Consider the following 16,581-nt stretch of genomic DNA (forward strand, 5'->3'; position numbering starts at 1 on the left):
TCAGCGAACTTTTCTAATTTCTCTTGGATTGTTTTGTATTTTAAATTTCAAAAGTACGTTCAGTTCCATGAAAAGCAAGCTGCCAAGTACAACACAATGTTATGATAGTATGCAGAGGGACAGAGGTGGTACAAATAAAGGCCTAGTTAATTATGCCAAGGAGACTGGAAACTTAGAGGCCTCTGTCATAGAAAGCTTCACGGAGGAGTGATGCTTGAATTGGGCTTTGAAGGAAGAATAAGAGTTTGACAGATGGATCAGAGAGGAAGGCCGTTCTAAGGAGAGAAAGCAGTATACCTCATGGGATCAGATATTAGAACGTATTTTGAGAATTGTAGTTAATTTAGGATGCAGAGAATGTAGGTTGCGTGGGTGGAAGTAGAGAAGTTGGGAGAGATTTGCGGAATTCAGATCATGATGGGGCTAAGAGGTACGGATGACAACCCCATGACTCCGTGAGCATCACAGAAGTCTAATTAGGGTAGAGACGGGATCTGATTTACACTTTAGAAACCTGACTCTGATGTCAGTATTGTGAATAGATTGCAGAGAGGAGAGACTACAAGTCAGAAGCCTATTCTAATGGTGCATTTGAAAAAGACCTGAACCAAGGAAGTGGCAGTAAAGATTTCAAGGGGAAGGATCAAAGTGAATATCACCATAACGTGGTGAGAGGGGAGTCTGGGGTACGTTTCAGCTTTTGGCATAAGCGGTTACACTGGTGGGGGGGCCATCATTCAATAAAACAAAAACAGGGTCAGGGGTGAAGATGCATGAAGTTTGTATGTGTTGGATTTGAGGGCTTGTGAGATATCCAGGTCGAACTGTTGGACATAGGAGGCTGGGACTCAGGCGTGAGTTCCGGGTTGAGCACATTCATTTAAGAGCGATTGTCCCATTAGGTGATAGCTGATGTTACGATAAAATTTGTAGAGTATGTAAATTAAGTATAACAAGACTAAGGTGAAAACCTAGAGAACAGTAACTTTTTAAGGTGCAGATAAAGAAGAAAGTATGGAAGACTGATGAATGGGCAGAAATTGAAGGGGGACAGCAAATGACAGTAACAGCAGCACACAGGAAGTCTTAGTGTCTGTGAAGCCAAAGGAAGGTGTAGTCATCGGAACCAAAGCTTGACGGAAGCCAAGTTTGACACGAGTGAAAAGCGGCAGTTCAGTTGTCAAGAAGAGGACCTTTCATTACATCTGGGAATAGAATTCAGGTCCATTTTTGAAAGAAAAAAGTTTCCCATCATTGTCTCATGTTCTTTTGGCGTCTTTATGGTGTTCTTTTAGTTATTTTTCTCGGAGTTTGATTTTTGATGAAAATAGAGCCTGGTGACATCAGACATCATATTAAGATGTGTCATAAAATGATAAATGTAACAATGGTAAAAAATGATAAAATTATTAAACGTTATTTTCTTCTGTTTTGACATTAATCTGATGACAGTAGTACTAAACTATATCTTCCAATTAGGAACTGGTCAAACACACTGCCGATCCTGTAGAGAAGGCAAATCTGAAACTGGCTCTTGATGCCATGAAGGTAAGGCAAATGTGTCATTAACCTGTATTTCTTATTCTTGCCTAAAAACAATAGAATATAAACTGCTAATACATATGTATGATATTCTAATATAATATATCTACATCTGTAATATAACATATGTCAGTATTTGTATAGTTTTGTTTTTCGTGGGGAGAGCTGGATATTTTTAACTGAAATAGATACCCTTGCATGGATTTAATTGGTTTCAGTTTGGGTTTCTATTTTCAGGCAAATCTGAAAATCAAGGACTATAAGTAGATAAAGGCAGACTTTTTGAATATATTGGGGAATCTATAATCCCTAATTTCTATGTTAATCCCTAATTTCTATGTTATTGCCTTTGAAAGAAATAATTTTTGCCCTTAAAATATAAGCAAATATGTTCTCAAAAATAAAACGCCCATATGACTCTGCTGAGAGCAGTAATTACTCACCTGTGTCCCTGTGCCAATTTCATCATTGGCTCTACTGTTTAGCTGATTTTATTTTTTAAAAATAATTTTAAAAATTCAGTATAGTTGATATACAATGTAATATTTGTTTTAGGTGCACAGTATAGTGGTTTGACATTTTTATACCTTACAATGTGATCACCCTCCTAATTCTAGTAATAGCTGTTTAGCTGATTTTAGTACTCTGTCAGGAAACATCACACAATAATTTATTGTAGACACATCTTACGAAAAGTCAGCCTTTCATTTAAAAAAAGTTAGGAACCGCTTTCCTGTCAGCATTATGTTTCTGCTGTTGCAGGTGAATTTAAGAGGATAGAGAAATAAAAACAACAACAAGAAAAAAACCCAGAAAACAGGAAAATCTAGAACACATATAATAAAAATAGCTAGTTACAGTGTGGAGAGATAAGCTAATGTTTCCTCAAAAAAATGAGAAAAGACATTTTAAAATACGTGAGGGCGCATGGAGACACGTGGCCGGCGTCGCTCGTTCACTTTAATTCATCTAGTGCTCTTTGGTTTCTCTCACCTCCTTTATTAACTCTTCACCGAGGAACTGTCTTCCTTGGCTGAATGCTCTCAGGAACTAAGACACCAGCTGGCTGCAGAAAATAGTCCTGCTACATTTGTTGTCTAACCTTTACTTACTTTTTTCTCCCCGCTAAGGCTTCATTATTGCCTGTATTCTAACCCGTGTCAAATACAATTCTCTCAAAGTCAGTTATAAAAGCATTTGGAATTTACATTCTCCTGACTTAGTTCCCTCTCTGTTCTTCTGGGGGAGGGGGGGATGTTTTGCTTGTTTTTGTTTTTTATTCTTACTCTTCTGGGGGTGGTGGCGGGGGGGTGGGGGGCCTGGTAATCGGCAGCTCTTCAGTCTTCCCAGCTGTAGTCCAGACATTTTTAACTCGCCTTTGAGATGCAGTTTTGATTGATAGGGCGTTCATTTTATTGTCATTGAAAAGTTGTGGTATACTTTTGCCGTTAATGAAATTAATGATGTGTTTTCTTTCAAACAGTTCTCATCTCTTCTCCGATCTTATACTGCCTTCTTTTTTGTCCCCGTCTCTTTATTCTTTAGGACTTGGCACAATATGTGAATGAAGTGAAGAGAGATAATGAGACACTTCGTGAAATTAAACAGTTTCAGCTCTCTATAGAAAATTTGGTATGTAATTATCATTCCATCCAGCTTTCCTAACCCATAAATTGGGGAACATTCCAGAAGTTGTTTTTGAAGAAAAAATAGTTCACCTTCAAGTTTTTGTTCTTCTCGGTTTTTTTGCTATTCCCATTCGTTAGCGTCCACATGGATGCCTAAGTGGCAGCTGTGACATATCATTGTCCAGGGATTTTCTGCCATCGCTTGTCCCTCTCACCTTAATCACACAGTGCCTCTTCCCCCAGCAGTCTGAATTCTAAACATTGGAGTCTATTTTTTTCTTTTCTTTCCTCACACCCTTACATATTCATGGGTGATTCCCGTTAACTTATTCATTTTAATGTATATTTACTGGGTGACTACTGCGTGCCAGCCATTTTGCTTGGGGCTGGGCTGCTGCTCTGAACAACATGGTCTCATGGTTGAGGAGACAGCGAGGAGAGAGTTTGAAAATGCTACCCTGACGTTAATGCCGTGAACAGGGAGCTGCAACAGAGGGCGATACGGGAAGTCCTAGTTTAGGTGGTTAGAAAAAGTCCTTCTGAGTCATTCACCTCTTGAACTTGAAAGATAAGAAGAAGCCAGTGGCGCAAAGATCTGGGGGGAGAGGATTCCAGGCAGAAGCCTTAGAATGAAATGCCCAGAGGTGAGCAAGGGCCAGGGGAGGTCAAGAAGCTGAAAGGCCAGAGTGGCTGGGAGTGGCGAGTGGAGGGAAGCGTAGTGGGCCCTGGAGTGGGACAAGTGGGCGGAACTACGCACCCACAGCCTTGCAGGTCGAGGCGCTGAGTTGGGGTTTATTGTGATTGCAGTGGGAAGCTCAGGAAAGGGTTTAATCAGAGTTTCACAGTCATTTACATTTCAAGAAAACCCCTTTAGCAGGCAGACCGGTCAGCAGGTTGTTGAGGAGGTATCAAGAGAGATGATGGAGGCCGGGATGAAGCCGTGGGCAGTGAAAACAGACATACATGAAAGGACTTACGAGCGTTTTCTCAGTAGAGCGGTTTTAGGGCCTTTTCTTTTTTTTCTCTGAAACATCCTGAGCCTGCCCCTCTCTTTTCAACCCATCAGCCACTTCCCCAGTCCAGGACCTTACCTGCCACCTTCAGTCACAGTCGTCCCTCATCCTCTCTTCACATCGTTGGGTTTCCAAAAATGTAGACTTCTTGATTCACTCTCTTTCCCAAACTGGTCAAAACTTTCTGTTGCCTTTAGGATTCAGACAGCATTCCTTAGCGTGATCTGTAAGGCCCTCGATGATTTGGCCCCAAACTATTTTCCTGAACTAATTTAGCTACCGGCCCGCGTGCTTCACGTGCAGCAATCCTGCTGTGTTGGAAGGTCTCCAGTTTGCCAAACATTGTAATATTTCTGCCTTTGGTCATAATATTGTCAGAGTCTAGAATGTGTCTTCCCTTCAAGGTCCAAGAGAAAGAAATTTTTTCCCTCATCTCCCATCATCCCTTTCTCTTTGTAATACCATAGCACATTGCCTAGACAGCTGTTCAGCCTTTTAAAAAAAAAAAAAAAATTTTATATATATATATGTAAAACAGTAAATTTACCATTTTTAAGTGTACAGTTTTGTGACATTAAGTAGGTTCACATTGTCCAGCCATCACCACCATCCATCTCTAGAACGCTTTTCACCTTGCACAGCTGACTCTGTACCTATTAAACACTAAGTCCCATTCTCCCCGACTCCCAGCCCCTGGCAGCCGACATTCTACTTTCTGGCTTTATGAATTCGACTACTCCAGGTACCTCAGATAAGTGGAATCATACAATATTTATCCTTTCATGACTAGCTTAGTTCATGTAGCATGTCTTCAGATTTCATCCATGTAGTAGCAGGTGTCAGAATTTCCCCTTATTTAAAAGAAAAAAAAAGATTTTAAAGCTACATAATATAGCACTGATTGTATATATTCCACATTTTGTTTATTCATTCATCTGTCTATGGACACTTGGGTTGCTTCTCTCTTTTGACCATCGTGAATAATGCTGCTATGAACCTGGGTGTACAAATATGTGTTCGAATCCCTGCTTTCAGTTCTTTTGCTTCTATACCCAGGAGTGGAATTCCTGGATTGTATGTAATTCTGTGTTTAATTTTTTGAGGAAGAGCCACACAGTTTTTCACGGTGGCCGCACCATTTTACATTCCCACCAGCAGTTCCCATATCTTCTTATTCTCACCAGCACTTTCCTCTCTTTTTTGAAATCATATCCATCCAAACGGGTCGAAGTAGTATCTCGTTGTAGTTTTGATTTTGCCTTTCCCTAATGATTACTGATATTGAGCATCTTTTCATGCGCTTATTGGCCATTTGTATATCTACCTTGGAGAAATGTCTGTTCCAGTCCTTTATCTATTTTTGAATTAAGGTTTTTTTGTTGTTGTTTTGAGTTATAAGAGTTTTTCTTCATATATCCTTCTATATGTAGATAAGACTATCAATCCTTATTACACTTTTTATTTGCGAGTATCTTCTCCCATTTTGTGTGTTGACTTTTCACTTTGTTGTTAGTGTCCTTTGATGCACAAAATTTTTTAATTCTGATGAAGTCCAACTTATCAATCTTTTTGTTGTTGTTGCCTGTGCTTTTGGTGTCAGAGTCAAGAAATCACTGCTGAATCCAATGCCATAAGCCATTTCTCCTATGTTTCCTTCTCAGAGCTTTTTATTTTTAGCTCTTTGATCATTTTGAGTTAGTTTTTGTATGCAGTGTAAGGTAAGGGTCCAACTTCATTCTTTTGGCTACGTGTATTAGTTTCCCCAACATCATTTGGTGGAAGGCTGTCTTATCCTCATTAAGTGGTCTTGGCACACTTTTCAGAAATCATTTGCACATATATGTGAGGACTTATTTCTGGGTGTTCTATTCTATTCCCTTAGTCTAGAAATCTGTCTTTATGTCAATGCCACACTTTTGATTATGGTAGCTTTGTAAAAAGTTTTGAAATCAGGAAGAATGGACCCCAACTTTGTTGTTTTTTTGAGATTGTTTTGCCTATGAAGTGTCCCTTGAGATTCCATATGCATCTTAGGATGGAGTTTTCTATTTCTGCAAAAAACATCATTGACATTTTGATAGGGAACATTTATTTTTATGCTTTCTTATAGTATAGTTAATTACGTATCTGTCTTTTTTATTCAACTGAATCTCCTAGATGTTAATTTTCAGCCAATTCTTTTATTCTCTTAGCACTTGGTGTGGTAGGTGCTCATAAATAGTTTTAAAAAATTTATGTTCTACCTCTGGAGGCATGGCTTATTATTTTTGATCATTAAGTCAGAACTTCTCATTCCTGAGGTCTTAGATCGGCGATGTCATCGTTGACTCCCTATGCCAGATAAGTCCCTCAGCCATTCATGGTTCCTAAATGCTTCTTTCATGGCAGGTGCACATTTGTAATTACATTCTTACGTGAGTATTTTCTCCCCACTGGGCAGGATGTTCCATGAAAGCAGCATCTGTATCATTTTGCCTTCTTCACTAGCTGGAACACAGTGGATGCTCAATAAATATTAGTAGCTGTAACTTCCTCGAGATTTGAATTCCTCCCATTCTCTCTTTTGGTACCTAACTCCCCCATTAGGATTATATGTAAAATTAATTAATATCTCAATATACCTCCTGGGATGGCCAAGGGACAGACTGTTTTTGAAAGCGTATCCTATAGATCTGAGCTTTTTAGAATAAGTGTGCCAGAAATGCAAAAGAATACAATTTGTAATATAAGAAGGTCGTTGTCTCTAGCAAATGTCCTCTTTAATATTGATTTCTGTTTTTATGTGGTTATGAAAAACTGAGCCATGTGAATTTTATATTTTAGAACCAACCAGTTTTGCTTTTTGGACGACCTCAGGGAGATGGTGAAATTCGAATAACCACGTTAGACAAGCACACGAAACAAGAAAGGTGAGAAAAAGAGGAGCAGCACTTATTTTCAAAATAAGTAATTAGTATCACAAGATCGAGAAAACCTTGAGAGCGGTTCCTCCAGGACAAAGGAGGGAAACAGAGGAAGAAAAACAAGGGGACAGATCAACCTGTGGTTTTCTAAAAAGTTCTCATATGACTATGTTAGGTGGTCCGCTCTCTGTTTTGGAATCTGTCGATTTCTTTAAGTTCTCAAGATGAAGATGGCAAACACAGAGTGTCAGCTAGGGTAAACAAAAAGTCCTCCGCATTAAAATGAGAGTAGGGATAAAGTAACAGCAGATAACTACCGTCAAAACACATTGTTTGATTTCTTTAGTATACATGTGAAAATAACTAAAAATAACACAAAACGCCCTAAGGAAGACGTCTAAGTGAGAAACATTTAGTGAAACTTTCTTGAGTGGAATTCGTAGGCGGAGTCCTTGAAAATTAAGCTTGGCCTCATGTCCCTAATTTTACACACACGCACGCACACAAATTGTCATTTAGTTGAAGTGGCAATTTTCTGGAACCTTTGGAGATGAGAAAGTCAGCCAGTAGGGGGCAGCATCATCTCTTGCTTCCACCTTGATACCCAGACGCTACAGGTAGCTCTCAGGAGACGCATAACCTTTCAGCCTCTCCAGGAAAATAAGCTTTGAAAGTGATGCAAGTATTAGAGCTGTGCGAATGTATCATTATCGTTGTTTAAAAAAAATATGTTGCTTGTGAATCACTGAAAGTTTTCAAAAAGATCCGAGTATTGGTATTGGATGATGGCATTATATGGTTTGTTCTTCTCCCCAAATACATTGTTTTTAATAACAAAGAAGAGAAATAGCAACATGTAAATTTAATAATTTTTCTAATTTACATTTGGCATGTCATACACCACTCAGTTTGTGTTTCAGCCATCTTTTAAATCATGAGGGACGACATACAGGGTCCAAGCACGGGTCCCACAGTTAGAGCTGGGTCTGAATCCTGCCCACACCTCACTAGCAGGATGACCCTAAGCAAATTACCTAAGTTCTCTAAGTCAGTTTCCGCCCCAATGAAATGAAGATGATGATAATACCTCAGCAAAGGATTCTGGGGACTTAAATTAAGTGAGTCATCTTTGTGAAAGGGGTGAACACTTCTCAAGGCATTCTGGCCAGCTCCTCGTAAGGTCAATAGAATTTGACTGCTATTGTTTTCATTAATGTTATTCTGTAAATGTGTAGCTGTTAAACGGAAAAAGTAATTTCTTAAGAACATGGCTTTATGTCATATCAGTTGCTTCTTAAGCAACTCTGCAGTGTGCATATTGTTCTTATAATTTTGCCTATTTTTTAAATGAGAAGACCGAGGTACTGTGAGGCCATTCGTTTAGCAAAGGGTAGTGTCAGGATACACCCAGTTCATTCCCAGTGTGCAGCAAGCACTGCCTTTGTCTTAACTCAAAGGAAAAATGTTTGGTTGGTATAATTAAGTTGTACCAGGGAAGAACTAACACACATGCTTCCAAACTGTTTTAAATCAATCTCTCTCCTTTTCTCTCTCTCTCAGGCATATCTTCTTATTTGATTTGGCAGTGATTGTCTGTAAAAGGAAAGGTGATAACTATGAAATGAAGGAAATAATAGATCTTCAGCAGTACAAGATAGCCAACAATCCTACAACTGATAAAGAAAATAAAAAGGTGAATTCTTGGAAATTAATGACTCTGGTTGACTCATAACTTTGAAAATTCAAGGAAAGGGTGCTAATACATGCATGTGAGAGGTAGCTTATTGATTCAGGTGTTTGTATTTCGAAAATTGATTAGGAGCAAGCGTCTGAGAAATAATTGGACAGTCATAGCTGATATGATCCCTTCTGCCTTAATGATCAAGACAGTAATATGCATTTGGCATAGAAATTGTCGTAGATACGAAGTAAACTACAGTGATCTTGGCCACAGTTTGTATGTGGGTAACATTACGAGAGGTTTGTGGATGATTATGTGGTGTTTTAGTGAATTTGGAAACATGATGTTATTAACGAATGATACGTATTAACCTGAGGAATATTAATTTTAACAGTGGTCTTATGGCTTCTACCTCATCCATACCCAAGGACAAAATGGGTTAGAATTTTATTGCAAAACAAAAGATTTAAAGAAAAAATGGCTGGAACAGTTCGAAATGGCTTTGTGAGTATTTCTACTTTTAAAAGTGCTCTTTCCCCTACTACTTAGATGTCTTATGAATAATGAACTGCCAGTGAGTGTGCGCTAATGCTTGCAGCATGTGTACAGATGCACTTTGCAGGAACACGAGTGCTGCTAGGCTGTCTGCTTGATAACTGTGGTCTCCTAGGAGAGGTTTTGGTAAATTTCTGCAAGAAAAAGAAAGAGGGAGCTCTAACCTTCTGTTTGACTTTCTTCTTATTGGGTGTATTTTAATTCTCTAGCTTACAGCAGCCTATGAATATATTAATTCTAATCATAAACTTTTAATGTAATTACCATGTTTTATATATATCTTTAAATGAATAGAAATAACCCCCAAACACATACACATATACATACACGCACATACTTTTAATGGAAAGATTGATTTCTCCCCAACCCTTGTCTTTAACTCATTTATTGTTTGATTCCTGGATAAATTGCTTGACGTATTCAGTGAATGCTTTAAGGGCTTGGTTTCTTTCAGTGTTCTTTCTTTTTATTAAAGTGAAAGCTTGACAAAGAGGTGGGAAATAATTCAGACCTGTTTCAAAAGGAATGGCATAAAGAGATGTAATTACACAAGAACACGCCATTATAGGGATTTCTTTTTAGTTTTCATGTTTATGGATTAAAAGGTGCATAATGACCCTGGTTATAGAAACATAAAGGTCACCCTGAAATTGAAACTGCTAACAAAAGGTAAAATTAAGAAAAAAATACTTTCGTGATTTGCTTCGTTTGTATTCTAGCATTATTTACCATTTGCAGACAAATTCTATCAGATTTTGTTTGTTTGTTTTTTTCTTTTGCTTTGTTTTAAGAAATGCTCATGGCGATATAAAACGGAGGAAGGTTTAGATTGTTTTAGTTCTACAGTGAAAAAATAGAGATTTTATTATGAATATTTTATCTAATATTTTGAGAGATAAGTTTCTGTAGTTAAGATATTTTTAAGATTATAGACAACTCTAGATCCAGTGATAATCACTGCCATGAGCTGGCTGCTTGTTTTAGCCAAGTTCTGTAACCTCTCAGAACCTCAGTTTCCTCCTCTGTAAAATACGGATAACAATATTTCGAATTCTAGATAATATGTATCAAGCAGAGTGCTAGCCAAATAGTACAACAATCATTTGATATTAAAGAATAGTGATGTCAGTTATTATCACTATTATTAACGTTTTGTATTTGGAATCCTAGTCCTACACCTATGGCTGTAGGGCATCTTCCAGTATACTATCTTAGTTCTTGCAGTTTACTGCTATTGATTACAATAATTAAACAAAAGAAGTCAGTAGTTGTGCGCATTAATGCAATGGCTATACCACAGGGACCCCTTTGGTTTTGGGTACAAGTGATGAAGTTGGTGACCTCCACCCAGTACGCTGCATTATAAACCTAGTGTGCTATGTTAATGAGGTTTCAAGTGCTAGACACCACTTGGAGTTGAGCAGTTAGGGTTGGAGTGACAAGATGCTTGGTGATAATATTCAAAGGCAGAGTTGATCTCAAGGAAAAATGCTGGGCTAGTATTTTCTTATGGGTTCTGTTCAGCTGTGTAATCATGAGATGAGTGAAGGAATGTTTGCAGAGGAGGTAAGTTAAATTTCTTGTCCAGAGCAAGCACATGGACTTGGGCTGTATGATAGGCATATAGGTTAATATTTTGTTCACTTGCCATAAATCAAGCAGCTAAATGCTGGATACAAGACTCGTTAAGATGGACGGTTGTGTCTCTGTCATGTGGAATCTAGGATAGGTAGACAAGGGGTGGGGTGGTGGCTCGCTGGGGTATCGGCAGGGACCCAGGCTCAGATCTTCCCACTGTGTCATTATCAGCATTTGGCTTCTCTCCTCAAGGTTGGTCACCTCGGCATTTAAGATGGCTGCTGGAGTTCCAGCTAAAGGATCTACATTTCAGGCAGCAGCAGGTGTTCCTTCCCTTTTAAGGATCCTTTGCAGAAATGCCACAAACTTTTGTTATATAATACTGACCAGAACTTAGTCATGTGGCCACGTCTGACAAGGGAGCCTAGAAAATACAATCTCTATTCCAGGCAGGATTGTGTTTGGCTAAGAATTGAGACTCTCTTACTGTGAAAGAAATGAGAAATGGGTAGTTGTAGGCCACTATCAGTTACTGCGTTACAGACACGTACATGTAGGAATATGGATGAATTTAAATTGTTCCACCACAAAACAGAATCACGAGCCCAGAAGAAAAACACCTCTATGTGGTCAATTAATCTATGACAAAAGAGGCAAGAATATACAATGGGGGTAAAGACAGTCTCTTCAACAAATGATGTTGAGAAAACTGGACAGATACATGCAAAAAATGAAACTGGACCATCTTCTTACACAATATACAAGAATGAAGCCAAAATGGATTAAAGACTTAGATGTAAAACCCAGACCATAAAATTCCTTAAAGAAAATGTAGGTAGTAAACTCTCTGACATTGTTCTTAGTAATATATATATTTTTTCTAATATACTTCCTCAGGTGAGGGAAACAAAAGAAAAAATAAATGGGACCACATCAAACTAAAAAGTTATTGCACAACAAAGGAAACCATTAACAAAACAAAAAGACAACATCCTGAATAGCAGAAGATGTTTGCCAATGATACGTCCGATAAGGGGTTAATATCCAAAATGCATAGAGACTCATACAACTCAACACCAAAAAAACGAACAACACAATTAAAAAATGGTCAGAGGAGCTGAACGGACATTCTCCAAAGACATACAGATGGTCAACAGAAATATGAAAAGATGCTCAAGGTCACTAATCATCAGAAAATTACAAATTAAAACCACAGTGAGATATCACCTCACACCTGTCAGAATGACTATAATCAATAAATCAACAAACAAGTGTAGTTGGCAAGGATGTAGGGAAAAGGGAACCCTTGTGCACTATTTAGTGAGATTGCAAATTGGTGCAGCCACTGTGGAAGACAGTATGGAGGTTCCTCAAAAAATTAAAAATAGAACTACCTTATGACCCAGCAGTTCTACTTCTGGGTATGCATCCAAAGAAATTCAAAACATTAATTAGAAAAGATATATGCATCCCTATGTTCATTGCGGCATTATTTACAATAGCCAAGATATGGAAGCAACCTAAGTGCCCATTGATAGACAGTTGGATGAAGAAGAAGTGGTACATATATACAATGGAATGTTATTTGGCCACAGAAAAGAATGAAATCTTACCATTTGTGACAATGTGGATAGACCTAGAGGGTCTTATGCTAAGTGAAATAAGTCAAACAGAGAAAGACAAATGACATGTGATCTTACTGATATGTGGAATCTAAAGAACAAAATAAACAAAACCAATTCATAGATACAGAGAACAAACTGATGGCTGCCAGATGGGAGGGGTTTGGAGGCTGGGTGAAAAAGGCGAAGGGATTAAGAAATACAAAATCGGTAGTTACAAAATAGTCACAGGGATGTAAAGTACAGCATAGGGAATACTGTCTACAATATTGTAGTAACTATGTATAGTGCCAGGTGGGTACTAAACTTATGGGGGGATCACTTCATAAATTATATAAATGTCCAACCAGTATGCCATATGCCTGAAACTAATATAAAATAATATTGAATGTCAACTGTAATTGAAAAATTAAAAAAAAATTAAAATATAGTTTCACACACAGGGAAACTAGATTTTTTTTTTTTTAATCTGTGAGCATTTTCCAAACACGTCAACAATATAATTAAACATCCATGGAAATGGCTGTTTGTATTTCAGAGTTCCATGGACTGCCGTTGCAGATGGTGAGAGGGTGGCAATATCTTTTTTTTTTTTTTTTAGGATCACTCAGAGGTGAAGTTGAGGGTTTTTGTATGCAGGGATTTTGCCATTTATGGCAAAATAAAATTAGTCAGAATTTTATTCAAGCATCAGAATACCCCATGATTTTATTTCTTCCCCTCTTTTTTGAAGCTCATTATGCGAGAAAGCCCAGTTTGCAGCTTTGTGAGATAGCCCTCGCTTGTCTTGTGCTTAGGAAAGTAGAATAAGCTAGCTAAGTCCTAAAGCTTAAGACTTTACCTATGGTTCAAATTTGCTATTTTAATCCATTATCTAAAGTTCTAGGACTCTTATTCTTTAAGCCATGGAGAATAAAAGAAAACTAAGAAATCCTGCATCATTATGACAGAACATGGAAAACAATAAGCCTTGTGTGTCTCCATAGGCAGGCATCTTCCAGTCCCTTTAACGTGGGTCCTTCACGTCATCCCAGAGCATTCTAGGGTGTGGCTTTAAGGAACCCTGAAATCGAAAGAGAAGCATTGGTGGGAGGCTGGTGGGAAATTAAGGGAGACGATATTTTAAGACTGATGAAATACTTGCCAGTTCTATTTACGGAAGATGGCAGTTCTGCTATATATAGGATGATTGGATCATTTTTATTAAAAAAATTTGCAAATCACCTTTAAGGCATTTAAAACACTGTTCTTTGTTTAGAACGTTAAAAAAAGACCATAGGGAAAGCAGGAATACCACTGGAGTAGGTATCCAGGAATGCAGATCGTCTCCCTAGAGGCGACCTAAATCTCAGCCTCTGCCTTCCCTGAGCGCATCCCATCCCTGCTCGCTAGCCGTGTTCTCTGACCTCCTTTGGCCATAACCACTTCCAGCAGTTCAAATATGCAGTGAACCGTGTCAGAATGTGGCCAACCTCCCCAGGAAAGGCTGAACAAAGGGCAGAGCGCAGTGACCCACTTGAATAGGGCAGGAAGAAGGATTTTTTTTTTCCTGGGAGAGGAAGTGGTAGCAGGACTGATTGCTCTTGAGGTCGTTGGAGCAGTTATCGAGCTGAGTAATGTTCAAGAGCTGTAGTATATCTTTAATATGTAGAATATGTTTAAATCTTTAAGAGACTGAATGCTAGGTGTCGCGTATTCTTATTTCTTTCCAACAGGGCTTTTCTGTCACTGTCTCTTACAGTTCTATTTAATTATCTGTGAAATAGGATGGCAGATATTTTAATGAGCTGAAGCTAGTTTCCATATGATTTTAGAAAATGTGCATATGAGTGCAGATAGCAATGTTCAAAATATTATTAGGAAGCTGTGGATATAAGCTTGTATCCAGTGTGTTTTTATGAATTTCGTTAGATTTAAATTAGTAAACATTGTCATACCCATTTTATAGCTTAGGAAACTAGCAACCACAGAAGCATTTCTGCGAATTTGTGCAAGTTCAGTGCTACATTATTTATAGTAGAGCCCAGAAAGGCACTAAAATAAGCAACTGGACTCAAATCCTTTTATCTGAAGCTGGAGTCAGATTTCTTTTTTCTTTTCACGGTGACCAGGACCTAGAAGATCAGACAGCTTCTTCAACTATTCCAGAAATAAGTCAAAGTTGGGTAAAATATGAAATAAAGAAACTGGATAATAGAATGAGAAGGCTTTTTAATGGACGAGTTGGAGAAAGAAAAAGTTAAATAGGAAAAAAAAAAAGTTTTGCTTATGGTAGAAAGCGGTAGGTTCTGAACCAGCCTTCGTAGTGTTTGTGGAAGGGGAGAGGGAATGAAATTCTAGAACTGGAGTCGGGATGGGGAGGGGTGGCTCTGGGACCAGGCTGCCCGGTCCTGTCCTGTCCGGTACCGGAGGGAGGGGCAGCCCCTGAGCTCTTTCCCAAGATGAACCACTGAAAAAGAAGCAGTGCACAGGCGGAGAGGGCCAGGGGGCGGGCTCCTGGCCATTAAACTCCACAAGTCACATTTAATCCAAGCCACAGTGTTTCTTTTTAAATTTATTCCCCTTGTACTTCCAGAAGGCATTGCAGGTCACTCACTATAAAAAGCACACATGCCACAGAATTAAAAAGAAAAATTTAAATAATCAGAGGTCAGACAGAACAATGTTTCAAAGCCTTTTCCTCACACTCAGGCTCCACTAGACATGAACGTGTTCTTGAAATTTACCTTCCTTGGTTTGTATTATAAAAGCAATGAGAATGTTTTTCACATTTTAAATTTAAAATGATATTTCATCAAACATAATTTGTTTTAATCTAACGTTATTGCTCTGATAGTCTGAATACCAGAGAGATAATTACCAGAGGAAATTGTGTTCATGCTACAAATATTTATTGAGCACTTGCTTTGTCGCCAGACACTGTTGGAAGCCCCGGGCATCTAACAATGAGGGAGCTACTGTAATTGAATTTGAATACTGTAACTTCTAAGTATGATAATTTTTAGTTAATATATACTAGATTGAATTTTGAGACCGAATTCTTGATATTTCTATTAAAATAATCTCTTCCTCCCAATCCGACTCAGTTATAAATAGATGGAAGCCCAAAATTGCCCTCCTCCCTCCGCGTGTAATCATTGATTTCTCGTCGGTCTCTGCAGATTAAATCTGACCCCTGTTTGTAATCTTCGTCCTCACCTTCCTTCCGAATCTCTAATTAATGTCTTCATACCCTATTCCCTCCCTACCAGTCCATTCTTCTGGAAGCATCCACAGTAATCCGATTGTGACCTGCCCTACTTAAGACCTTCCGTTGGCTACTGATTGCATTTGGCATAATATCAAAATTCATACTGGGATCTAAGAAGGCCCTCCATGATTTTATGCTGCTCATCTTTCCAGAGACATCTCACATGAATTTTACCCCTGCTCCTTTTGCCAGTCAGATTGAGTGTATTTCAGTTCCCGGAGAATGCACAAGCCTCAGGCATGCACCCCAATTTTCCTACCTAGCAGCGTCTTGCCTCCCGCCCTTTGGGTAGCCGTCTCTTCATCCTGCAGATCTTGCCTTTAAATGTCACCTTGTGAGAGAAGCTCTCCTGACCACTATGCTGAATTAGGAACCTCCCCTCCCCAGTTTTCTCTCTCAGTCGTGATTATGTGGCTGGACGAAAACTAGCCAAGCGTAGCGTTTATAGCCTTCCCTCACCTCACCACTCCCTGCTTGTTAAAGAGAAGCCCTTACTTGCCTGCTCAATTTTGCCTTTCTTGTCTTCTCCTAAAGAACAGAGGTTCTTTCTTGTTTATTAGGAGAGAAGCAAAATTGAACTGCAGGGTCGATACTGGGAGAAAGAGAAAAAGAAAGCTTTTGGGATCTGGGAATGCAAAGGAAGTTTTGGGTTTTGGTTGAGCGAGGCTCTGGGAGAGGTATGGAGTCTGAAGGATTTGGAAAGGGGAAAAGGGCCTTTAGAAATGCATTTCTGTGGACCCTGAATTATATTTCCCTTTCTGTTCTTTAAAATGCTAAATAAAGAATGAAATAAATCGCCTTTGGGTTGC

The 16,581-nt window shown here is 38.7% G+C and overlaps 1 protein-coding gene across 1 annotated transcript in view; it reads left to right on the forward strand.

The window, feature by feature from the left end:
- VAV3 (vav guanine nucleotide exchange factor 3) overlaps window positions 1-16,581 on the forward strand; it is a 325,354-nt gene that overhangs the window by 166,498 nt on the left and 142,275 nt on the right. The window contains exons 10-14 of the mRNA XM_011369192.2: window positions 1,480-1,548; window positions 3,088-3,174; window positions 7,007-7,092; window positions 8,647-8,779; window positions 9,162-9,271. Of these exons, the coding sequence (XP_011367494.1) occupies window positions 1,480-1,548; window positions 3,088-3,174; window positions 7,007-7,092; window positions 8,647-8,779; window positions 9,162-9,271 (485 nt within the window). The remainder of the gene's footprint in view (window positions 1-1,479; window positions 1,549-3,087; window positions 3,175-7,006; window positions 7,093-8,646; window positions 8,780-9,161; window positions 9,272-16,581) is intronic.

This window comes from Pteropus vampyrus, unplaced genomic scaffold (assembly GCF_000151845.1).
Source record: "Pteropus vampyrus isolate Shadow unplaced genomic scaffold, Pvam_2.0 Scaffold6, whole genome shotgun sequence".
Classification (NCBI taxonomy): Eukaryota; Metazoa; Chordata; class Mammalia; order Chiroptera; family Pteropodidae; genus Pteropus; species Pteropus vampyrus.